This window comes from Chiloscyllium punctatum, chromosome 31 (assembly GCF_047496795.1).
Source record: "Chiloscyllium punctatum isolate Juve2018m chromosome 31, sChiPun1.3, whole genome shotgun sequence".
Classification (NCBI taxonomy): Eukaryota; Metazoa; Chordata; class Chondrichthyes; order Orectolobiformes; family Hemiscylliidae; genus Chiloscyllium; species Chiloscyllium punctatum.
This window is the reverse complement of record NC_092769.1, coordinates 65,146,597-65,173,339: the sequence shown is the minus strand read 5'-3', so window position 1 is coordinate 65,173,339 and position 26,743 is coordinate 65,146,597. Positions and strand designations below refer to the sequence as shown.

The 26,743-nt window shown below is 47.1% G+C and overlaps 1 protein-coding gene across 4 annotated transcripts in view; it reads right to left on the bottom strand.

Moving 5' to 3' along the window:
• LOC140457003 (pyruvate carboxylase, mitochondrial-like) overlaps positions 1-26,743 on the bottom strand; it is a 1,063,875-nt gene that overhangs the window by 1,007,906 nt on the left and 29,226 nt on the right. Inside the window, exon 3 of one of the 4 annotated variants that reach the window (XM_072550900.1) lies at positions 22,292-22,418. The exons of 1 other annotated variant lie outside the window; for it this stretch is intronic. Coding sequence is in view for 2 of the 3 variants with exons in the window: in XM_072550901.1 (XP_072407002.1) it covers positions 10,890-10,901 (12 nt within the window). In the remaining variant the exon portion in view is untranslated. Of the gene's footprint in view, positions 1-10,889; positions 10,959-22,291; positions 22,419-26,743 lie in introns of those variants that run through there. 2 more of the 4 variants (XM_072550901.1, XM_072550898.1) reach the window with 2 other exon arrangements.

Genomic DNA, 26,743 nt, shown 5'->3' with positions numbered 1-26,743 from the left:
ATCACATCAAGAGATTGGAAGGTAAATATGTATATTTTTTTAAAAACTCAAATGTATCACTTAACAAATCTGTCCGTAAACAGATAATGTCTTTACAACTACTACAGGACTTTGCTTTAGAGAAAACAAAGTTTTGTTTTCGTATGATCTTGGAAAGTGCATGTTGTTGCATTATCGCCAATCCCTAACTCCTGTAAGGTAAGCGAAGGTAAAGGTAGACCCATAGCTCTGTTATTAATGGCACAGAGTAGAGTTAAACCTGCATAAAACACTGGCTCACCCTCAACTGGAATACTGTGTTCCAGTTTTGAGTGCAGCACTTTACACATGGCATGTGAAGATATTGCAGACAGTGCAGGGAAGATTCACAAGAACGAGATGAGGAATTTAAGTTACAAGGATGGACTGAAGATTTTGAGACTGCAATTCTAAAAGGAGCCTAGAGACAAGATTTAATAGGAACAGTCAAAATTCCAAGGGGTCTGGAGATCATAGACAGGGAAAAGCTATTCCCACAGCACATGTTGGCAAATGAGACAAGATTAATTTAGGATCTCTGGTCAGCATGGATGAGTTGGACTGAAGGGTCTGTTTCGGTGTTGAACGGCTCAAAGGTGATGGGATTCAGAAGAGGAAGCCACAGGCGTTCAACACTTGAGGCATTCCCAGAGAGAATTGGATTATTATCTGAAAAGCAAGAATGGGCAGAGTATTGGTGAAAAGCAGGGGGAACAGCTTGCACTGGTGCGTAGCTCCTTCAGGAAGCCAGTACCAACACAATGGGCCAAATGGCCTGCCTTCCACACGGCAATCATTCTGTGGTTCCATCCTTTCTATCATGTTAGCCACCAGAGAGATCACCCTCCTCTTTGAAACAATAGCAGTCAGGATAGATGGGGCCAAATTCAAAAAGGGCAGGTGTTGGTGAAGTGGCCGTTTCACTGGACCAGCTGTCCAGAACCTGAAGTCAGTGTTCTTGGTCATGGATCCGAATGTCCTCAGGGCCAATGGTAGAATCTGAATCAACGTATTAAAATTTGGAATAAAAAGAGCTGGCCTAATGGCAATCATTATTTGACTTGTTGCAGAAATCCAGCTGGTTTACCAAGGTCCTTTAGGAAAGAAAATCTGCCATCCCTACCGGGCGTGGTCTGGCTGCCATTTAAGTCCAGACCAACAGCAATCCGTTTGATTCTCTAGTGCCCTCGAGACAATTAGGGATTGGCAATCAATGCTGGCCCAGCCAGTGACTCCCATGACCCACAAACAAAACAAAATGCATCAAATTAACACAACCTGCAATCCAAAAATTACTCAAAATAATCAAAAATACTAGACTAACACCTAAAATGAGTGGACCACCTTAAAAGGACAGACTAGGCCTCGATATTCTGGAGTTTAGAAGAGTCAAAGGTGTCTTAATTGAAACATATAAGATCCTGAGGGGACTTGACCGAGTGGATACGGAAAGGCTTTTTCATCTTGTGGAAAATCTAGAATTAAGAGGTCATAGTTTTAAAACTGAAATTGCCCATTTAAAACAGATGAGGATTGTATTTTCTCTCAAAGGGTTGAGGGTCTTTCTAATTCCCTTCCTCAAAAAGGCAGTGGATGTAGAAACGCCAAATATTTTTAAGGCAGAGGTAGACAGATTCTTCATTACCGAGGGGAGGGGAGGCGAAAGATCATCGGGGGATATGCAGGAATGCAGAGTTGAGGTTAAAGTCAGATCAGCGGAGAGCTTACTGAATGGCAGAGCTGGCTCATCGGGCCAAGTGGATTATTCTTGTTCAATAAACTAACTTCCCGATTGGAAGTCTCTCAAAGTCCAACATTCCCATTACTCAAGCAGGGCACAGCGACACTTGATCTCACTCTGACAATAACGGGAACCACTTGTGCAACTTGGTGCCTGACTGTGTAGAGATCAGGAAATCTCGGCCATTACTGCACTGGATCCAGGTTAAACAAACTATACTGAAGAGCAAACAGTGTTTTGTGGGTGGGTAAACAAAGTTTAAAAAATCACAACACCAGGTTATAGTCCAACAGGTTTAATTGGAAGCACTAGCTTTCGGCTCCTTCATCAGGTGGTTATGTGATTTTTAAACTTTGTACACCCCAGTCCAACACCGGCATCTCCAAATTGTGGGTGGGTGACTGTGAGTGTATGTGTGGAGTGTGATACCTTGGTGGAGCCTCCCAAAAGAGTTTTCAGCAAGGACCTGCATTACCTCCAGTAGTGGGATCACTGCACTGACCTTGGCACCGTAGTCCATGTTCATAAAACCTTCTGCCCCTCAAGATGAGGAGGCACAGATACTTGGGAAGCTCCTACTCTGTTCTGCCACAATTTGCCTCTGTGGTCACTAGCCCGGAAAGAGATTGGATCGTATTCTTCGAGGATATTGCAGAGGGAATCCACATTTAAGCATCTGGTTCCCACTGAAAGAGTCTGGAATCAACCAGCACTCCTAGTCGCAGGATCTCACAGATGTTATAGAGTTTGTACAGCAAGGGAAATAAACCTTTCGGTCCAACTCGTCCACGCCAAACAGATATCCGAAAGTAATCCATTCTTATTTGCCAGCACTTGGGCCATATCTCTCTATACTCTTCCTATTCATATACCCACCCAGATGCCTTTTAAATGTTGTCATTGTACCAGCCCCCACCACTTCCTCTGGCAGCTCATTCCATACACACACCACCCTCTGTGTGAAAAAGTTACCCCTTAGGTCCCTTTTAAATCTTACCCCTCTCACCTTAAACCTATGCCCTCTAGTTTTGGGGTCCCCCACCCTGTGAAAAAGAACTTGGCTATTCGACCTATCTATGCCGTTCATGATTTTACGAACTTCCATCAGGTCACCCCTCAGCCTCAGACGTTCCAGGGAAAGTAGCCCCAGCCTATTCAGCCTCTCCCTGTAGCTCAACCAAGTCAAACCCTGACAACATCCCTGGAAATCTTTTTGGCACTCTTTCAGGTTTAACAGCATCTTTCCAAAACATGGAGACAGGAATTGAACAGAGTACTCTAAAAACGTCCTGTTCAACCTCATCCACAGATCAACAGTGTCAGCTTGTGGAGACGGAGTTACTTGTGTTACAGCCTCAAGGCACTGCTCTCTTGACTCGACTGATCTCTGGGACCTAAAGCAGCTCAATTATTCATGGTGAGCCATGTCCTGGAAATCAAAGTTGGCCCATCATCGGCAGATCCTGGGGCCCTGCAAACCCCCAGCCCGCCCCTACATTATTGACTGGCTTGTTTGAACTGGCCTGCATACTTGAAATTCTTCAACAAGATGAGCCAATCGTGTTACTACTTTGTAAAACATTCAAGGCTCACATTTCAAAGTTTTAGATTTTTTTTTAAACTCATTCTTGGTATGGGTGGGTGTGTCTGGCTGGGCCCCATTTTTGCTGTACTTCCCTAGTTACCCTGGAGAAGGCAGTGGTGAGCCTTGGTCCCCAACCTCTGGGGATGCCAACAGTACTGTTAGGTTTGGATCTCCAGGAGTCTTACCCAGAGACACTGAAGGAACAGCCAGTTCAGTTCCCAGTCAAGATAGCATGAGACTTGGAGGGGAACTTGGGAGGTGGTGATGTTCCCACATATCTGCCATCCTTGTTATACAGTATTACAGCACTGAAAGGGCCTCTTAGACCTACTATCTGGATTGGGCCTCAAACACCTACATATCTGCTCTCATCTCATTTTGCAGCACTTTCTCTTCTATTACAGATTCACAGAATTGTTACAGCGCACAGGAGGCCATTGTGCCCTTCTTGTCTGAATGTGCATCTCACTGTTCCTCCGTAACCGCCAACGCTGCAATGTCACTCTCCGACCTGTGCCGGTAGGCCACTCTTCCCCTCAACCCTCCAAGACCAAGGGCTTGGCTGCTCGGGAGAATGAGCAGATCAAGGACACCCACCAGATGAAGGCAAAGGAGGAGGGCGCATCATCAGGGGAGAGTGGCTGGTATGCACTGTCATCCCCTTTCCACACCCACAATGAGCCCCAACAACGTCCAGCCCTTTAGGGGCACACAGAACGCCTCGCCTTCATCAGTAAGTTACAATGCTCGACAATCAGTTTTAACATTTTATCCTATAACCAAGAACTTTCTATTTCAGATGTTTAGTGTTTATTATTTCAAATGAATGACTGTGAGAAGAGGGACGGTTAATACAGGACTGAAGGGGTTATATCTGAATGCACGCAGTGAAAGGAATAAGGTAAATGAATTCACGGTGCAGACCAAAAACTGGTAGGTATGACATGTTGCACATCACAGGGATGTAGCTGCAAGCGGAATCGGATTTGGAGCCGAATATTCAAGGACATACGTCCCATCAAGAAGATAGGGTGGGTGGGGGGATGGGGTTGCCCTATGAGTAAGAAATGAAATTCAATCAATAGTAAGAAACAAAGTAGGGTCAGATGGTGTAGAATCTGCATGGGTAGAATTGAGGAGGCAAAAAGGTTTAAAAAAAACATAGTTGGAGTTATGTACAGGCCTCCAAACAGTAGTCAGGAGCTGGGGTACAAGGTACACCAAGAGGTAGAAAAGATGTGTAGGAAAGGCGAAGTTAGTGATCATGGGGGATTTCAATATGCAGGTGGACTGGGAAAATCAGATTGGTAGTTAATTGCAAGAAAAGGAATTTGTGGAATGTCTACATGTTAGAGGAACAGCTAGCATTGAGGAGGCAGTGGGGCTTTTTGGAGCAGCTTATGGTGGAACCTACTAGGGAGCAGGCAATACTGGATTTGGTGTTGTGTAATGAGGCAGACCTGATAGGGAACCTTAAGGTGAAGGAACCCTTAAGGAGGCAGTGATTGTAATAGGATTGAATTTACTCTGCAATTTGAGAGGGAGAAGATAGAATCAGAGGTAACAGTATTCCAGCTAAATAAAGGCAACTACAGAGGCTTGAGGGAGGAGCTGGGTAGAATTGACTGGGAGAGGAGCCTAACAGAAATGACAGTGGAACAGTAACGGCAAGAGTTTCTGGGAATAATTCAGGAGACACAGCAGAGATTCATCAGAGGAAAAAGAAGCATGGAACAGGGAGGATGAGGCAACCGTGGCTGACTAGGGAAGTCAGGGATAGCACAAGAGCAAAAGAGAAAGCATATACTGTGGCGAAGGGCAGTGAGAAACCAGAGGATTGGGAAGCTTACAAAGACCAACAGAGGCAAACTAAAGAAGAAGTAAGGAGGGAAAAGATTAAATGTGAGGGTAAGCTAGCTAGTAACATAAAGAAAGACTGTAAGAGTTTCCTTAGATATATAAAAGGCAAAAGAGAGGCAAAAGTGGACATTGGGCCGCTGGAAAATGTCACTGGAGAGATAGTAAGGGGAACCAAGGAAATGGCTGTGGAACTGAATACTTACTTCATGTCAGTCTTCATGCTGAAAGAGATGGGTTATTTCCCAAAAAATCAAGAGTGTGAGGGGTCAGAGCTGAGTATGGTGGCCATCACCAAGGAGAAGGTGCTAGAAAAACTGAAGGGCCTGAAGGTGGATGAATAACCTGGACCAGATGGATTACACCCCAGAGTTCGAAGGGAGATAACTAAAGAGATAGTGGAGGCATTAATGGTGATCTTTCAGAAACCGTTAGAATCAGGGAACATTCCAGATGACTGGAAAATTGCTAACGTGACACCCGTTTAAAAAAGGGAGTAAGGCAAACACCGATCATTACAGACCAATTAGCCTAACCTCAGTCGTCGGTAAGATCCAGGAATCTATTGTGAAGATGAGATTTCAGAATACTTGGAAGTGTATGGTAAAACAAGGCAAAGTCAGCATGGCTTCATCAAGGGGAGGTCATACCTGACAAATCTACTCGAAGTAATGAGCAGGTTAGACCAAGGACAGCCAATCGATGTTACCTACCTGGACTTCAAGAAGGCCTTAGACAAGGTGCTGCACAGGAGGCTACTGAGTAAGATAAGGACCCATGGTGTTACAGGCAAGGTGTTAGCATGGATAGAAGCTTGGCTGTCTGACAGAAAACAGAGAGTGGGGATAAAAAGGGTCCTTCTCAGGATTGCAGTACAAGTAGTGTTCCACAAGGCTCAGTGTTAGGACAACTTTTCACTTTATACATTAACGATGAAGGAATTGAGGGCACTCTGGCTAAGTTTGCAGATGATACAAAGATAGCTAGAGGAACAGCTAGCATTGAGGAGGCAGGGAGGCTGCAGAAGGATTTGGACAGGTGAGGGGAGTGAGCAAAGAAGTGGCAGATGGAATACAATGTGGGAAAGTGTGAGGTCATGGACTATTTTCTAAATGGGGAGAAAAATTCAGAAGTCTGAAATGCAAAGAGACTTGGGGGTTCTAGTCCAGGATTCTCTGAAGATAAACTTGCAGGTTGAGTCAGTAGCTAGGAAGGCAAATGCAATGATAGCATTTATTTTGAGAGGACTTGAATATATAAACAGGGATGTACCTCTGAGGCTCTATACGGCTTTGGTCAGACCACATTTGGAGTATTGCATGCGGTTTTGGGCCCCATACCTCAGGAAGGACGTACTGGCCCTGGAGCAGTGCTCAGAGGAGGTTCACGAGAATGGTGCCAGAATGAAAAAGGTTAACATATGAGGAACATCTGGGGACTCTGGGTCTATACTCGATGGAGTTTAGAAGGACGAGGGGGGGATCGGATTGAAACATACAGAATACTGAATGGGCTGGACAGAGTAGAAGTTGGAAAGATGTTTCCATTGGTACAAGAGACTAGGTCCCGAGGGCACAGCCTTAGAATGGAGATAAGGAGAAACGTCTTCAGCCAGAAAGTGGTGAATCTATGGAATTCACTGCCACAGAAGGCTGTGGGGGCCAGGTCAATGAGTATATTTAAGACGGACATAGATAGGCTCTTGATTGTCAAGGGGATCGAGAATTACAGGGAGAAAGCTGGTCAGCCTATCTTCTGTCCATGTTAAATATTAGAAGTTTCTCCTTATCGCTGTTCTGAAAGGTCTTCCCTTGACTCTCAGGCTGTGCCGTCAGGTCCTACTCTCTTCTTGATCTGTCCTAACTATTTCTGGCACTCACACCACGGATGCCAGAGTTAGACGCTGAACAAAGAAGATGAGAGAAGGATTGTAGCTTTTGCAATGTGGGCGCAACAACGGGTGCTCTGAATCCACTGGGTAGACAGAAAGACATACTGGTGTGCTCAGGAGAAGCTCAGGGACCAACCAGGTTGTGGTCGGAGTGCGAAACATAGCCAAGTACAGGTAGCAGTGAAGGGACAGCCAATAGCCTGCTCCTGGCAACACATGAAGGAAACGTTGAGCTGAAAAATGGAAGAGGAAGAAGGAAAATCGAGCGGATCTGATTGCGATGTGAACTAAGAGATTTCAAAGAAGCCCAGCAAACAAGCAATACAACGGTCACAGTTCCACTCAGTCTACAGTGGAAGCAAATGAATGAGGGATGTCTGCTTCAAACAAGATGTTGAAAGTACACACAACTCTCCCAATTTACCTCTCTTTTTGACCCAGGCGAACAGAAAGCATGTTACAGAACGGTAACCAAAAGGCACCTATCACTAAATCTTTCTGTGCAAGGATGGCCAACAAAGAAACGTCATTTGTAACAGCTCCAGCAAAAGCTGGTAAATCTGATGGAAGGAAAGAACGAGGTAGCAAATGTACAAGACTGATGTCTCGGTGCCGAGTATTGTTTTACAATTTGTTTTAATAGACGTCATTCTTAATTAAATGTAGCAGTCTAAATGACCTGTGCCCCAGCATGATTTGCACAACCAGTTACTCTCTGATCGCATTCAATGCTGTTTACAGTGTGCCACGTCTCTCTTCCTCAATCCCCTTCTCATCCAAGTGACCCCACTTGAGCTGTACGGCTGCCAACTGTACCAGAGTTCAGTCCTGAACGGGTTTAGTAAACAGCATCATGTTGGCACTGTTGAAAGTTCCTCTCCCATTGGCGGCGCACAGACAGCACATCCCTACAGAAAGGTGCTGAAAGCACACTACAATCTACACAGTAAATCAAGTACCTCTCTCAGCTTGTCGCATAATGAGCAGACCATAAACGCTGAAGTCAGCTGTAACAGACCTACTGTGGCTTGCATGACTGTAATCCAGTGGTTGGGATTTGAAACTTGCTGACAAGAGAAACACAGGAAATAGGAGGAGTAGGCTATTCAGCCCATCGAGTCCACATGACCCTCCAAACAGCATCCGACTCAGACCCAACCCCTACCCTGTTCCTGTAACCCTGCATTTCCCATGCTAAACCACCTAGCCTACACATCCCTGGAATCAACGGAGCAATTAGCCCATCCACCCTAACCTGCACATCTTTGGACTGTGGGAGGAAACCGGAGCAACCTGAGGAAACCCACGCAGGCACAGGGAGAGAATGTGCAAACTCCACACAGACAGTTGCCCGCGGCTGGAATCGAACCTGAGTCCCTGGCGCTGTGAGGCAGCGGTACTAATCACCGAGCTACCATGCCATCCCTGATCATGCTGACCCTCTATCTCAACACCATACTCAATCTCTCTTCACATTCCCCTTCCAAATCCAGAAACAAATCTACTTCTTTCTTATATCCAATCAGTGACTTAGCCTCCACCACCACGTGCTACATTTTAGGATGTGACAGAATTAGTCTCTCATTGAAATAATCGTTTGCATATTGCCTTGGCTCTTTCTACCTCTAAGCATTCTGTTTCTTCCTCCCTTCCATCTCCTTCACTCCCTCCCTGCTGTGTTGCCTCTTTGGATAACTCAAGATGTCTAAAAGCTGCAGACAATTCAAGAAGGTAGAGGAAGAACGTGCGCCCATGGTCAACCAGGACAACATTTATAACTGTGAGTGCATACAATGGAAAAATAATCGAGGTCTAGAAGAGATGGCAACAAATTTGAGGGTGACAATACACACAAGACAGAAACGTCATGCAAGTTCCCATTTTGGAACCAGCCTTAAAGTACACAGCCGAGAGTGCGGTGCTGGAAAAGCACAGCAGGTCAGGCAGCATCAGAGGAGCAGAAGAATCGATGTTTCGGGCATAATCCCTTCAAAAACTGTTCAGTGATCGGCCAAGTAGCACTAGAATGTGTCTCATTGGAAACAGATCTCTCCGACACTCCAAGCTGAAAGATGTATCCAAATTGAAAAGCAGTTTTGCAACAGAAATTGCAGCTTTTTAAAAAATGAGGATGGAAGAATGAGACCACTGCAGATGATGACCATGCAGCCCATTGTGCCTGTACTATCCAATTAGTCCCACTTCCCTGCTCTTTCCTCGTGGTCCTGCAAATATTTAAGTGGCTTTCTCATTGGCTTTGGAAAGCTATCATTAACATGTTGTTCCATCATCCATTGAAATAGTTGATATCTATCTGGAGCCACAAGACTCAGTTAGGCTGGTTAGTGACACAGAGTGGCACCAACATCATTGGTTCAATTCTCCCACTGGCTGAAGACACTGTCCTTCCCAACAGCTCCCATCGTCCGAGGCCCGGTAAACCACAGGTTAAACTACCACCACTCGTCTCTCTCTAATGAGCGCGCGGTGCTATGGTCCCCTAGGACGATGGTGACTTTACCTGCATACCAAGAGAACAAGACAACATGATATGGAAGAAAATGTCTCCCTCGTCATATTTTTGTAGATAATCTTAATCCCATGTCAACCTTGTTGTAAGTGGGAACAGTGTCACTCCAACTACCTCATCATGATCCCCCAAGATTTTGAATGTTCCAGTGAATCTCCTTTTAACCCAATCTGTTGCAAGTAAAACCATCTCAAGCTCTCCAGACTCTGCTGGATGTGAATGGAGGAGCCTCCTCCCTTGGTCTCATTCTGGTATTTCTCCATCCACAGCCTGGGCAACGCCATGACACGTGTACAGTTCTGGTCATCCTGTTACAGAAAGGATGGTATTAATTTGGAGGGGGTTCTGAAGAGACTTACCAGGATGTTGCCGAGAAAGGAGTGTTCGATTTATAAGGACAGGCTGGATAGCTGGGACTTTTTTTTTACCTGGAGCGTAGGAGGTTGAGGGGTGACCTTAGAGAGGTTTATAAAATCATGAGGGGCATAGATAAGGTGAATAGCCAAGTTCCCTCAGGTGGGGGATCTTTAAAACTGAGGGGGCACATTTTTTAAGGTGAGAGCGGAAAGATTTAAAAGGGACACAAAGGGCAACTTTTACCGCAGAGAGAATCACAGAATCCCTACAGTGTGGAAACAGACTCTTCGACCCAACAAGTCCACATTGACCCTCCGTAGAGTAACCCACCTAGACATACTCCCCTACCCTATTATCCTCCATTTACCCCTGACTGATGTACCTAATCTACCAATCCCTGAACACTATTGGCAATTTAGCATGGCCAATTCAGCTAACCTGTGCATCTTTGGACTGTGGGAGGAAACCGGAGCACCCGGAGGAAACCCACGCAGACACGAGGAGAAAGTGCAAACTCCACACAGACAGTTGCCCGAGGCAGGAATCGAACCCGGTTCCCTGGCGCTGTGAGGCAGCAGGGCTGACCACTGAGCCACCGTACCGCCCCACAGCGGTTTGTATATGGAATGTACTGCCAGAGGAAGGGGTGGATGCAGGTACAGTTACAATAATTAAAAGACATTTGGATAGATACACTAATAGGAATGATTTAGAAGGATATAGGCCAAACACAGGCAAATGGGACAAGTTGAACCAAAGCATCTGTTTCTGTGCTGTACGGCTCTAAGTGCCCAGAATTGGATGCAATACTAGAGCAGGGACCGAACCCATTCATTAAAATTACACTGTAATTCCAGAAGCTTCAGCATAGTCAATCTTACCACCCAGCTGTACCACGATTGCAACTTACTAGCTTCGTCATCTCCTGAACTGCGTTATCTGAAGGAATTCAAATTCAATGGAGACAGCAAGACTACACAAGTAACCAAGGCCCTTAACTCACACCTATGTCTATATATACACACTCACACGGTAAGTCCATCCCCAAATGCAAGCTCTGAACGACAGGCCCCTCCTGTCTCTCTATCATGGAACACACTACGTGAACGGAGTGAGCGCGCCTGTTCACAAATATATCTGATAAATGCACAGCCTTATCAGAGGCAAACAGTGAATCATGCCCTTCTCAGCTCAGCTATCTCAGCTTCGAGCTGGGGGTTCGATATCCTGTGTTTGCCCAGCGTGGCAAAATGTCATGCTGATGGGCATGCCTTTGTTGATGCACACAGCAAGGTGATTTCATTTGTAAATAAAGACGCCAGAGTTTTCACATTTCAACGTTTTCGATTGCACGAAAAGGCAGCCAGGCCCACTGTGAGCTTAACCCTCACCTGAACCCAGATCCCTGCTCCCACTCACCAACAGGTCATTCCCCGACCTGCGGTCTTGCGAAAAGCACCTTCCTTTCCTCAATTGGCTGACGAGACCACGATTCAGTCCAAAAGGGGCAATCAATGTGTCTCAATAATCACTGGCTTCATCAGCCAAAGCAGTGTTTTGAACACGTTCGGCTGCTCACTGTTCCAGCACATGATGGACGTCAGCTCCAATTTCAAAAGAATCTCTGACCAGTGTTTACAGCATGTGTTCAGGCTCCACAGTTAATTTCTCAGCGTTGCTAGATACATTAAAAGATAGAACATAATGTGTCTTATGAGGACAGACTGAGCAGGTTAGGTCTATACACTTTAGAAAAATGAGAGAAGATCTAATTGCGGTGTGCAATTTTCGCTGTTTCGCATTAGAATTAGGTTTATTGTCACTTCATAGAGGTGTACAGCATGGAAACAGACCCTTCAGTCCAACCCGTCCATGCCGACCAGATATCCCAACCCAATCTAGTCCCACCTGCCAGCACCCGGCCCATATCCCTCCAAATGCTTCCTATTCATATACCCATCCAAATGCCTCTTTGATGTTGCAATTGTACCAGCCTCCACCACATCCTCTGGCAGCTCATTCCATACCCGTACCACCCTCTGTGTGAAAAGGTTGCCCCTTCGGTCTCTTTTATATCTCTCCCCCTCTCACCCTAAACCTATACCCTCTAATTCTGGACTCCCGACCCCAGGGAAAAGACTTTGTCTATTTATCCTATCCATGCCCCTCATAATTTTGTAAACCTCTAAGGTCACCCCTCAGCCAAACAGCCCCAGCCTGTTCAGCCTCTCCATATAGATCAAACCCTGGCAACATCCTTGTAAATCTTTTCTGAACCCTTTCAAGTTTCACAACATCTTTCTGATAGGAAGGAGACCAGAATTGCACGCAATATTCCAACAGTGGCCAACAATGTCCTGCACAGCCGCAACATGACCTCCCAACTCCTGTACTCAATACTCTGACCAATAAAGGAAAGCATATCAAACGTTTTCGTCACTATCCTATCTACCTGCGACTCCACTTTCAAGGAGCTATGAACCTGCATTCCAAGGTCTCTTTGTTCAGCACACTCCCTAGGACCTTACCATTATGTGTATAAATCCTGCTAAGATTTGCTTTCCCAAAATACATCACCTCGCATTTATCTGAATTAAACTCCATCTGCCACTTTTCGGCCAGTTGGCCCATTTGATCAAGATCCTGTTGTAATCAGAGGTATCCTTCTTCGCTGTCCACTACACCTCCAATTTTGGTGTCATCTGCAAACTTACTAACTATACCTCTTATGCTCACACCCAAATCATTTATATAAATGATGAAAAGTACAAGACCCAGCCTTGTGGCACTCTACTGGTCACAGGCCTCCAGTCTGAAAAACAACCCTCCATCACCACCCTCTGTCTTCTACCTTTGAGCCAGTTCTGTATCCAAATGGCTAGCTCTCCCTGTATTCTGTGAGATCTAACCTTGCTAACCAGTCTCCCATGGGAAAGCTTGACGAACGCATTACTGAAGTCCACATAGATCACATCTACCGCTCTGCCCTCATCAATCCTCTTTAAGTACCTAGATACAAAAGAGAAATTTTAAAAAAAGTTATATTACCTTTCAGTGATTCATAGTACGAGTTAGGAAATAAGAAATAAAAGTTAAGATGATGCTAAAGGGGATTGACATAGTAGATGTAGAGGGAACGCTTCCTCTAGAATGAGAGGTCACGGTCTTGAGATAATAGGTAGCAGATTTAAAATGAGGAGGTAGGACTTCTCTCAAAGGGAAGGTGTGAGAATCTGTGGAATTCACTCCCCCAGAGTGCAGTGGGCACCATCTCACTGAATAAATTTGAGGAGGGAAGTTTTTTTTTTAAATTAGTAATCAGTTGAAGGGTATTGGGCACAGGTAGGTCAGTGGAGTTGAGGCCAAGTCGAGATCAGTTGTGATCGCGTCGAATGGTGTAAGACTTAACGCCTACTCCTGCTCCTGGTTCTTATTGTTGTGGGACAATTGAACGGTTTTGATCATCTTTCCGTAGGAAAGACGTTAATGCACTTCAGGCAGCTTAGATTGGGCTGACTTGGCTGTCTTCTGGGATGAAGGGGTTGCCTTACATGGAAAGGTTGAGCAGGTGGGACGTGAACTCATTGAAATTTATAAGGATGAGAAGACAGGACAGTGAAGTGAAAGCCACAATCCAATCATGGTTTTACTGACTGGCAGACAGGGTCAACGGCTTACTCATGCTCCTATTTCTTCTGTCCCCATCAATAATCGGGCGGCACAATGGTTAGCCTCACAGTACCAGGGTCCCGGGTTCGATTCCAGCCTCGGGCGACTGTCTGTGTGGAGTTTGCACATTCTCCCAGTGTCTGCATTGGTTTCCTCCCACAGGCCAAAGATGTGCAGGAGAGGTGAACTGGTCGTGCTAAATTGCCCGTAGTGTTAGGTACATTAGTCAGAGGGGAATGGGTCTGGGTGGGTTACTCTTCAGAGGGTCGGTGTGGACTGGTTGGGCCGAAGGGCCTGTTTCCACACTGTAGACAATCTAAATCTAATCAAAAAAACTGAGTAATCTAATAACTCAAAGCATCTGTGGTCCAATATTAAATCCCTACCACCAGAAGTAACAATCCCTTGAGAGCCAGTGTAAGGAGATTAGGGTCCCACAATGGAGTTCTGGACTCCTAAGAGAGAGGAGCGCATGTTCACTGTTATGTGCTAAATGCCTTTCAACATCTGACCCTGCATATTATCTCTCCTGTTTATCCCTTCAGACTATGAAGTCTCCTACTTAGTCTCATCACTCTCTACTATTCACACCCCATAACTATATCTTTTACTGTCCTATCAAGTCCAATTCCTCTCCCTTACCCAACCCTGTAACCTCTAAAATTCCACCCAGTTTATTCACACTCTCCCTCTCAAATTTTGTACCCTTTAATGTTCCACTAAGTCCAGTCTAACTTTCCCACTCACCCCCAAACCCTTTAATATCCTACCCACCCTAATCTCACTCCCTTTCATTCTTTGCACTCTACAATATCTCACCCAGTCAAATCCTGCTCTCTCATTCATCTAAATACGCTTTAACATCCCATCCAATCCAATATCACTTTCCTCCTCACTCCCCATAATCTTTAATACCCCACCTAATCTAATTCCATTCTCTTTCTTACTCCCCACATCCATTAATGTCTTACCCAGTCTAATTCCACTCCCTCACTTTTTGTGCCCTTCAATACAGCACCCAGTCTAATTCCACTCTAACTCATCCCAACATCCTTTAACATCCCACTCAATCCAATGCCATTCTGCTCCTCACGCCCCATACCCTTTAATATTCCAGCTAGTCCAATCCAACTCTCCTCTCACCCTTGAATATCTGACACAATCTGTTCCTATTCTTCCCCCTCACCGTCTGCACCCTTTAATATCTCACTCAGGCAAATGCCACTCTCCCTCTCCCATTGCACAGGACAGAACTGCACACGTTTGGGAATTTCAGATATGTTGGGGGACTGGGCTCGTGCCCAACAACAATCCTGAATTATGATGAATGCAGTGAGTTTACAGTTATGCCTAGACCAATCAGGAATGCTCGCTACAGATTGCTGTTTAAGAGAGGCCTCTAAAATGATGAGAATAGCACCAACAACATCAGCAACACGATCGGGACGACATTAAGAGCTCTGGGTTTTATTACTTGAACAATATAACATTGGAAAGACAGAACAAAGACGACATCCGGTCCTGCAAGAAGGCATAGCTACTCAGCTGGATCGTAACTGATCTGTATCTCAACTCAGTTTCTCCTTTACACCAACTCCAACAAATAACGAGCGATCTTCGCTTCGAAATTCCCAGCTTGGGTAGCTGCAATTTTACTTCAAATTACGACCCTTCTCTCTTCCCTCCAACTCTGGGCATTGGTTCTCAAACAATGTTTACCGGTGTGGACTGCTGAAAACAAAGACACGCTTTGTCTTGCACTCATCAGGAAGATGAACAAGTGCCACCAGTCCACAAGCTACGGCATTAGGACCCAGCCAGCTCCATTAGTAGTGGTGCTCCCAAGCCCCTCATGGTGACAGTCATCAAAGCCCCCTTCCTGGTGCTTCCTCCAAACAACAGGGAAGAGAACTGAGGCATCAGCTGAAAGGTGGGAGGGGTAGGGTCTTCGGTGGGTGCTTGTCAGCAAGTAGTATTCAAGCCAGAAATGTTGCGACACACGTCCAGAGCAGGTGGGATTTGAACTCAGGCTTCCTGGCTCAGAAGAACACCACCACTGTGACCAGCACCTCCATTTACTTCAACGCCCTGGAATTGCTGCCTCAGGCATTTTTGCATCTCCCACTCCAGGATGTTAGGACTCATCTCTGAAGCAGGTGGGGCCTGAACTCAGGCCTCCTAGCTCCGATGTACAACAGCTCACCTATTCAGGGTATCACCAATTTGTGAACATTCGACTCTTGAACAAATGTGATCCCATATGGGGGCTACAATTTTAACGATCCAACTTGTGGTTAGCATTGCTGCCTCATAGCGCCAGGGACCTGGGTTTGATTCCAGCTTTGGGGGGGGGACTGTTCTCCCCATGTCTGCACGGATTTCCTCCAGGTGCTCTAGTTTCCGCCAACAGTCCAAAAGATGTGCAAGTTAGGTCGACAGGCCATGCTAAATTGCCCCATAAGGCCCTGGGAAATGGAGGATTCTGGGGATGGGGTGTGGCGGATCGGAGTGGGATGCACTTTGGAGCGTCGAGGTGGACTCAATGGGCCGAATGCCCTCTTTGGATCTGTAAGGATTCTATGATTTAATGACATGAATGCGGTGTATAAAACGTTGGCATGGCCACAAATTGAGAATTGTTTGCAGTTCTGGAATCTACATTATGAGGGATGTGACTGCACTGGACAGGGTGCAGAGGAGATTTATCAGGATGCTGCCTGGGCTGGAGAGTTTCAGTTGTGAAGAGAGACCTGGGTTGTTTTTCCGTGGAGCAGAGGAGATTAAGGAGGGGCAGGGGGTGGAAATGTGATCGAGATGTATGAAGTTATGAGGGACATGAACAGGGTGGACAGGAAGAAGCATTTCCCCTTGATGGTGAGATCAATGAGCAGGTAAGGGTCAGGAGGTTTCGTGGGGATGTGAGGAGTTTGTTTCTCACCTAGACAGTGACGGGAATTTGAAACTCACTGCCTGTCAGAGTGGGAGAGGCAGAAGCCTTCATCACATTGAAGGGCCAATTGCTGGCAAAACAGGTTCAAATGTTCAGGTGCTTGTTCCTGACAGGTACAGACTTGATAGGCTGCAAGGCCTTCTTTTCTGTGCCGTAGATCTTCATGACTCTATGCAAACATTTCCGCGTTCTTACAAACAGCTATTTTATGTTGAACTGTTCCGAATCACTCACAAGGCGGCTTGCGAACAGACTCCAGAATGGAAGCTGCTTGCAGCCCGGGATCTGCCTGTATAGGGAGCAAACACCAGTCTCATTCTGAATGGAGGATAAGGTTTACTTGGTTTTGCTTTGATTCCCGATTAAACACAGCCACCCGCGCATCAAATCCAGTGACAAGCATTGGAAAGTATGAATATATAGTATAGTATTGATTTGCAAATGAGTCAACAGCGACAGTTGGGAACTCAACCCAGAACAACTGCTTGGGAGGCAGCCATACTTACCTAATTATTTGCAAATCCTGTCAGGGACACTGCAATGACAACAATGGCGAGGGAAAGCGAGGGAGAGAGGGAGGGGTCTAAATCAAAGTGGAGTTGGAGAGGGAAAATATGGTACTCCAATCCTGAAGTGGCCACCTGCCTCTTAAGGCATCAAGAGTATTAGTGAATGTCACATGCACTCTCTCCAAGGACACCCAGGCATGACTGTAAAGGCAGAGAGGAGGGTCGGTCCGCCTCTACGCCTGGAGCTGTTGATGGTCACTTTGGCTGGGCCAAGGAGCACCACACTCTCCCCAGCATCTGCAGTTCTCACTTTCTCCTCGGAGTGCAGATTCATGTTCCTCTGGCCCCCCCCAGTTCCTGATCCCACCTCAGCCAGGGAAAACCACTTCGTTGCATCTCCCCTGCAGAGTCTGGTTAACAGTTTGGTTTGCTTGAAGGAGGTCCCCTATCATTCCTTTAAACACGAGAGAATACGGACCCAGTCTCCTTGATCTTTCCTCACAGGATGATGAAGGGCTTATGCCTGAAACGTCGATTCTCCTACTCCTTGGATGCTGCCTAATCTGCTGCGCTTTTCCAGCACCACACTCTGATCTGTGGTTGTGCCAAAGCTCTACACAGTGAGTTCAAGGCCGGTGTGGGGGAATGAGTTCCCATGCAGAATCCCAACCTAGGCCAGTGAGGGGGCAGTGAGTTCACGAGGAGAGTCCCAGGCCAGCCCGGTGTGGGGGGCAGAGAGTTCCAGGGAAGCGTCCCAAGCCAGCTGGGGGACTCTGACTTCCAGGGGAGAGTCAGAGTCTGTGTCTGCATGGGGGTAGTGAGATCCAGAGGACAGTCCCAGGCCAGGCCAGTGTGGGGGCAGTGAGTCCCGGGGGAGAGCCCCAGGCCAGGCCGGTGTGGGGGCAGTGAGTTCCGTGGGAGAGCCCCAGGCCGGTTTGGGTGCAGTGAGTTCCGGGGAAGAGTCCCAGGCCAGGCCAGCATGGGGGCAGTGAGTTCCAGGGTACAGCCCCGCCGGTGTGGGGACGGTTAAGGTTCAGGGGACAGCCCCAGGTCAGGCTGGTGTGGGGGCAGAGTGTTCTGGGGGAGTGTCCCAGGCTAGACCGGTGTGGGGGCAGTGAGTTCCGGGCAAGACTCCCAGGCCGATGTGGGGGCAGTCAGTTCCAGGGGAGAGTCCCAGGCCAGGCCAGTGTGGGGGCGGTGAGTTCCGGGGGAGAGCCTCAGGCCAGGCCGGTGTAGGGGCAGTGAGTTCCGGGGGAGAGCCCCAGGCCAGGCTGGTGTGGGGGCAGTGAGTTCCGGGGGAGAGCCCCAGGCCAGGCTGGTGTGGGGGCAGTGAGTTCCGGAGGAGAGCCCCAGGCCAGGCTGGTGTGGGGGCAGTGAGTTCCGGGGGAGAGGCCCAGGCCAGGCTGGTGTGGGGGCAGTGAGTTCCGGGGGAGAGGCCCAGGCCAGGCTGGTGTGGGGGCAGTGAGTTCCGGGGGAGAGGCCCAGGCCAGGCTGGTGTGGGGGCAGTGAGTTCCGGGGGAGAGCCCCAGGCCAGGCTGGTGTGGGGGCAGTGAGTTCCGGAGGAGAGGCCCAGGCCAGGCTGGTGTGGGGGCAGTGAGTTCCGGGGGAGAGCCCCAGGCCAGGCTGGTGTGGGGGCAGTGAGTTCCGGAGGAGAGGCCCAGGCCAGGCTGGTGTGGGGGCAGTGAGTTCCGGGGGAGAGCCCCAGGCCAGGCCAGCGCCGGGGCTGAGAGTTCCGGAGGAGAGTCCCAGGCCAGGCCGCCGTGAGGGAGGCAAGCATAGGCAGGTCCCAAGGGCTTGGTGCATAGACTACAAATTGAGGGCTTTTTAAGAAGAAAATGTCTCTATTCTTTGTTCTAAAGCTGGACAAGTCTGTACCAACACATAGGTATTCTGTACCGAGGTAGCCTGTACTTAAGACAACCCCAAAGTGACATTATAAATTTTTCCCCTGCAATCATTTGAGTGCACTTTACAATAAAGGGTATTCCAAAAGCTAATCTAAAGGGAAGCGTATCAAGCTTGCCCAAGTGTTTCCTCAAAGTATTCTCAACAAGCATTGAGCAGAATGATCTCAAAGCCAAAGAAAAAATATTCCTGTAGTTTAGCAAACTACTTGGCACTGACACCAGCACAGGCTCAGGCCAAGTGACCAAGCTGCATTTCGGAAACCACAATCAGTTCTGGCCTCCACACTTCGAAAAAAAGATTTCCTTACATCAGAGGCAGTACTGGGAAGGGTCACTAAATTAGCCCCCCTCAGGTGACAGTCTGGTCCTAGGACAAATGGTTCTGCAAATTCAACCGATAAAATCTGCAATGTACCTGGCCTGGTCTACATGTGACTCCAGATCCACAGCAACGTTGACTCTCAATTGCCAAATGAAATAGTCCAACAAGTCAAAGTCAATTAGGTGTGGTCACCAAATGTTGATCTTGACTAAAGAACGATACAGCAGAGTACAGGCCCTTCAGCCCTCGATGTTAAGCCAACCTTTTATCTTACTCTCAGATCAAATTTATGAAAGAATAAATTGTAGACAAAATATAACAGTTTCTGTGTTACAACTCAAATGATGCAGGTCAGTGATCAGACTAATATTGGGAATCTTCTTACAGTACCACCTAATGGTGTCATCTAATTGAGCCACAAGAACATTAACACTTAACCCGCCAGTGGGAAACAGTTACAAACATTTCATTTGAGAATTCCAACATGTTAAGAGTTTGCAATGTTCATTAAATGTAAAGGCTACCGAACATCAGTCTGCCTTGAGGGGTGCTCAATGCTTTAAAAACTACAGCAACGACTTGAAATTATGTATCCCCTTGAAACAAGAAGACAGCCCAAAAGGCGTGTCAGAATTTATTGTGCCAGGTTCGAGAGGAATTTAAGTGGAATCACGTGAACTCAAGTAATCACTTCACCATGAATCAATATTGATACTTATATCACAAGTATTGTGAAATGTTATTGTGGACTGGTTTAGGGCGTTCAACTAAGGTCAGTCGGCGACGCGAGATTTGGATTCCCTGCTTCATCTACGTAAAGATTAGATTTGATCTTCTGCTGAAAGATGAGCTCTGCATTAATAGTTTGCCTCATTTATTCAGCACCATTTCTTTATCAGAGTCTTTTACAGCATGCATGGTCCTTGGTCAGTCCACTGTGGCTGAGTTCCACCTCCCTGGCTCTATCTCCACAACTCAAATAGTTTTCACCATTTCAAGTATTTATCTAATTGGCTAATTTATTTTATGAATTTGCTTCGAACAGTGCATTTTAGATCACACCAACTCCCTGTGTAAAGCTAATTCTCAACGCCTCCTCCAGCATATTTGCCGATCCTCTCCTGACTCCCCAAAGCCTGTCCACCATCTACAAGGCACAAGTGAGAAGTGTGGTGAAAAAGTCCCCTCTTGTTTGGATGGGTGCAGCTCCAATAACACTCCAGAAGCTCAACACCAGATGGTTATACCAATGCCTGTCTGATTATTGCAAGACTTCCTTCCCAGATCATAGCATAGTGCTGTACTGTTGGAAGGGCAGTACTGAGAGAGTTCTGCATGGCTAAATAGGCATTATTGGAGAAATACTCCAGGCAATTGGTATCGAAGCTGCCCTAGTGTCAGAAGAATATTACTGAGAGGCTGTTGCACTGCTGGAGGGCACAGTACTGTAGGAATACTGCTCTGACAGAGGGACAGTACCAAGAGAACAGTGCAATGTCAGAGGGACAGTAATCACAGAGCTTGCACTGTCAGAAGGTCAGTTCTGACGGAGTACCACACTGTTGGACAGTCGGTCCTGAGGATGTACGACACTGTCGGAGGGGCAGTAGCGAGGGAGTGCCGCACTGATTGAGCACGGTACTGAGAGAACACTGCATTGTCAGGGCGTCTGAGGCAGAGTATCTGGAGGGCAGAATCAAGGGGGGTATTGCATTGACCAAGGGGCAGTTCTAAGGGAAAACTGTGTTGTTAAAGGGTCAGTGGTGAGGAGTGGTTGCACTGCTAGAGGTTCAGTATTGAGGGAGTGCTGCACTTGTCGGAGGGGCGGGACTGAGAGAGTGCTGTCCCCCAAAGATGCAGTCCTACAAGAGTGTAACACTGTTAGAAGTATCATCCTTTGGATAACACGTTAAATTGAGGTCTCCGTATTCCCCGATCAGGTGAATGTCAAAGCTCCCACAACCGCATCAAGAAGAGGGGAGTTCTCTCCGTACCTTGGGAAATATTTATTCCTCAAATGACTCAGAAACTAATTATTTTGTTGCTGTTTGCAGGAGCTTTCTGTACATAATATCATCCCCCCCGACTCCTCTGATACAACAGTGACTACAATTCAAAGGTACTTAATTGGGCACAAAGCTCTTCAGGATATTCTCTGGTCAGGATAGGTGCAATATCAATGCAAAATAATTTCTTTGTAAAAATCACCAGCAAGCAAACTCACAGCCACCACCTTGAGGTGCAATAACTAGGTGACTTAAAATACACACAGTGGTTCTAATCCCAGGCTATGCAGCACGTCTCCTGAAACAAGATCACACAAAAAAAACGCTCATTCATTCTCAAGGACAATTTTATTAATCTTGAATTCCCCTTTTCTGACTAGCTACTTAAAATCAGATTACTCAAGAGCACCGTGGGCGGCACGGTGGCACAGTGGTTAGCACTGCTGCCTCACAGCGCCTGAGACCCGGGTTCAATTCCCGCCTCAGGCGACTGACTGTGTGGAGTTTGCACGTTCTCCCCGTGTCTGCGTGGGTTTCCTCCGGGTGCTCCGGTTTCCTCCCACAGTCCAAAGATGTGCAGGTCAGGTGAATTGGCCATGCTAAATTGCCTGTAGTGTTAGGTAAGGGGTAAATGTAGATGTAGGGGTATGGGTGGGTTACGCTTCGGCGGGGCGGTGTGGACTTGTTGGGCCGAAGGGCCTGTTTCCACATTGTAAGTAATCTAATCTAGATGCCATTGGAGGATAAAGAGCAGCTCAGAGATTTACGCTTACAGGGACTACAGTTCTGTCAGCACTGCGTTGGGAACCAGAAAACTGCAGAAAATTTCATTGCCACATGGGCAATTAAAACAATTGCACAATTGGTGGTCCTGAAACTGACCGGTAAGAGGCTACACTAATGAAATTTTGTCTTTTACAATTGAGGTAATAGATCAGAAGCTTCCTACCTTCAGCCTTGTGTCACGCTTGGCCCTCCTAAAATTGCTTTCACTAAGTAGCAAAGGTCCTCGCTATCTGATCAAACTCAGTAAAATACACACAGTGGTTCTAATCCCAGGCTATGCAGCACGTCTCCTGAAACAAGATCACACAAAAAAAACGCTCATTCATTCTCAAGGACAATTTTATTAATCTTGAATTCCCCTTTTCTGACTAGCTACTTAAAATCAGATTACTCAAGAGCACAAACAGGAACATTTAACTGTTTGAAAAACCCACAGTTTGGAAACGGGTTAGTTATTTTTACTCTCAGCTTTCAGCACGAGGTTGTGGGCCCTACTCGAGTCCCACTGAAGAGATTCAAGAATAAGAACATAGGCTCGCAGTACCAGGGGAGGAGTGCGTATGTTTGCATGAACTGATATCCCTGTTTTTCTCTCTAAAGGATCCCACGGTACAACTTCAAAGGAGGACAGAGCAGTCTTTTCCGATGTCCAGTAGTCTGTACCACCACTCTTGCAACATCACAAAAACAGATTATTTGTTCATTATTGTACTGTAATTCACAGGAGCTTGGCAGCGACCATATGATGTTCTAGGCCTTATATGTTAGAATCATAGAATCTCTACATAGTGTGGAAGCAGGCCTCTCGGACCATCAAGTCACACCAAAGAGCATCCCACCCAGACTGATGCCCCTACCCTGCATTTCCCATTGCTAATCCACCTAGCCTGCACATCCCTGGACGTCATGGACAACTTAACATTGCCAATCCACCCTAACCTGCACATCTTTGGACAGGCACTGGAGGGCACTGGAGCGCCCAGAAGAAACCCACTTCGACACGGGGAGAATGTCTCTGTAGAGACTGCACAGTCGCCCGAGGATGGTATTGAACCTGCGTCCCTGGTGCTGTGAGGCAGCAGTGCTAACCATTGAGCCAGAGTGCCGCCCAGGTAGGAGATATTAGTGTTTGGGTGGGGGGGGGGGGGGTGGAATGCAGCACATTTTCACCCAAATGACCCCCCAGGCTTAAAAGAGGGCGGGCTCCACAAATTGGACTTGAATCCACTCAAGAAGAGATTCAGATGTGATCCAACTGATCACCATTAAAGGATCCAAGATGACAGAGTGAGAGAAACTGGCTGCGACATTCCTGATATCACATCAACAGCTGGACTTCATCGGAGGCAAAGAGCTTTGGAACACCCTCAGATCACAAACTGTGCAATATTTTAAGATAATAACAGAAGGGGAATTCTGCAAGAAAATAAATTACTAAGGTTCCCCTTTTTGACAAAGCCACAGATTCCTGTTTCCACATGGAACCCAACAGTGGAATTGTTGGCCCTTACTTGCCTCTCCCCTCACTGCCTGGAAGGTACCCTCACACTCCAACACAAGACACGACCAAATCCAACGATGTACCTCTGGAAATGAGCACTGCTGTTTTCTTCCTTGGCCCAGCAGCGAGCCAGAGCTTCCTTGAGAAGGTGGCAGTGTACTGAAGGGCTACGGGGTATCTGTGGCAAAGCAGTGTGACACGTCGGCCCAGCTAAAACCTGCTCCTGGGTAATTGCTATTTCCTCTGCTGGTGGTGCTGCTGCTGGGGGCAGAGGGAAGTGGGTACAAGCTGGTGGGACTCAGCGGCCTCAGCATTTTCTCCTATGTTACAGCGATAGCAAGTCAAATTAATCTCTGTGGGATACCACGTAGCACATCTTTCCCCTCCATTTAATTTAACCTTTGCTCCTCTGCTTGCTATACAATAGCCATCCCTCATTTCCTTTCTTGTGATGGGAATCAAGATTACAAAAATAAAACTCTCTTGGTTAGAATCATGGCCCCCCACAAAGGAAGACAGCTGTTGTGGACTAGTTTTGAAGGAGAGTCATACTGGACTTGAAACGTAAACTCTATTTCTCTGCCCTGACGCTGCCATACTTAGAGTCTTTCCAGCGTTGTGTGCGCACAACCTAATCCAACTAGCCATGCACCCCGTAGCACTGTATCAAAACTAATCCCACTGCCCCGCTCTCCCCCCATAGCCCTGTATCGATCCCCAAACTAATCCCACTGCCCCACTCTCTCCCCATAGCCGTGTATCAATCCCCAAACTAATCTCACGGTCTTGTCTTCATTTATCAGTCATATTAAAATACACCATAAAGCATGCAACGTCCATGTTACTTCAGACCCACAGCAGTGCAGTCGACCCTTAGAATCCCTCTGAAATAGTCAAGCAAACTGTTCTGTTCAAATTGCGATGGGAAATAAATACTGGCCTTGTCAGTGACAAAGTAAATTAATTAAGTGAAGGAATCCCCCCGTTTGTTATTGTAGGAACAGTTTCCCAAAGTAACCGTTTGTTTACTTTCAGCAAATGAAGTCTATTTTTCCCTACAGCCAGCGGTCCGAGATTTTTAAACCACCAGGCAAGGCGATCTCGAGGGGAGACGAATAGGAACATTAGCATTCGGGAGAGCAGGCCGGTTTTGCAAACCGGCTCCAGTGAGCAGTTCATAAAGGGAGCCCCATGGGGCGTACTGTCAACAAACAGCTTACAAAAAAGGTGGGAAGTGAGAGACGAGAGGTGGCTGCTTTTGCCCAATGAGCAGAACAGCCTCCTTCTACACTGCCAGGGTCAATGACTTCCCATGCTAATTTCGAGAGCTGGCTGGGAGTGCGCGCTCCGGGCAGGTTTGGAGGTGGGGAGGAGGTGTGTCACCAAAGCTGCCTTTTACTGGATAGAAGGGTGAGGGAGTGCATTGCAAAACAAGTTTAGCATTCCAAATATTTAACCAGTTCATCAATTGTAAATAAACCTGCACGCAGGAATAACCAGCTCAATTTCAACAGACAATGCAAACTGCTGACCTGCTCCAAGCCAGTCACAACTGCACTCCCCATTTCCTGCTGCAACTGTGACCAATTTAAAATAATCCCTTTTCTGGACAGTTTGACCCCAAACTTAACCCAACAACAACCGGATGCCCAACTCCAGGGAAAACGCTTTTGCAACCTCAGGACACCGAGAGCTCTCCACGGCCACAGTTAAGCTTTTTTTTGTGAAAAACAAGAAGAACTCAGGCTGCTGGAAATCACAAACAAAAACAGAATCGGAAACTGCTGGAAAAAAGGCTCAGCAGGTCTGGCAGCATCTGTGGGAAACGACCCGGAGCTAACACTTCTAGTCAACGTGACCCTTGCTTTGAACTCATCTGAGTGAAGGGTTCCAGTTCTGAGGAAGGGTCACCGGACCCGAAATACTGACTCCAATCTCTTTCCACAGATGCTGTCAGACCTCTTACTGAGCTTTCTGAAGCATTTTTATATGCTGCACAGACACAATACTGCAGCCATAATGCGCACACAGCAAGCTGCCACCAACAGAGACGCATATCCCGACTTCTCGACAAATGAGGCCAGGGGATCGCGGGAGGTGGGTGGTCTTGGCTTAAAGTCAGTTTGACTTGCAGGCATGAGTCGAACAGGAAACTCCTTTCTGAGAGACAGATAAAGAAAGCCTAGATCTGGATGACTTCAGAACCAAGCAAAGGGACCCCACATCAGCACACGGTCAGGGAACGAAAATGGTCTGGAAGAGAACTCTTTACTATACTTGCCTCAGAGGCAGCAGAAATTTGGATAGGCACGTGAACAGCAAAGGTTTGGGGTGGGGGGGGGGGGGGGGGGAGATATGGGCCAAACGCAGGCAAGTGGGACAAGTTAGACTTGGGAACATGGTCGCCATTGACTAGTTGGACCGAGGGGTGTGTTTCCAAGCTGTATGACTCTGTGTGTACTTTCAAATGGTCAAAGCTCAGCAACCACTCGACAAGAAACAAAAGCTCCTTCGCCCACGTGCCCTTCTATCTTTGGAATGGCACCTTTCCACGGCTTTTTTTTTTAAACTTCACTTGTTCCAGAAAGTTGGCAAATCAGCACAATGTACCATCAGGTTCATTGGTACCCCTGCTACATTGCTGATCCACACTGACTCCCGACCCGAAACCTTTAGGTCCCTCTGCTGTCTTTCCCGATCTCTCTGACCTTCTAGAAATAGGGGAGGTAGGTGCAGGAGCTGGTCACATCTGGATCTGTCAGGCCCCTGCAGTGTACATTCGGGATCATGGCTAAGCCAGCAATGGCCTATTCCTCCTTCCAGTCTATAACCGTTGACTCCCTCATCAATCAAAAGAACCTCCTTCACTCAGGTTTGCCCCAGCCTCCACTGCTCTACGAAAAAGAAAATTCCATGAACTAACGGTTCTCAGAGTGAAAAAAAGAATTCACCTTCCCACCGATCAGAAATCTCTTATTCTTAAATGGTGACCCCCATCCCCCTGCCCAGTGGAAACATCCTGCTTTTCACCCTATGGTTTCCTCTCAGGATCTTGGATGTCACCTGTTATTTTACTACAATCTATGGTGGCAGGTCTGACCTGCTCAGTTTTGT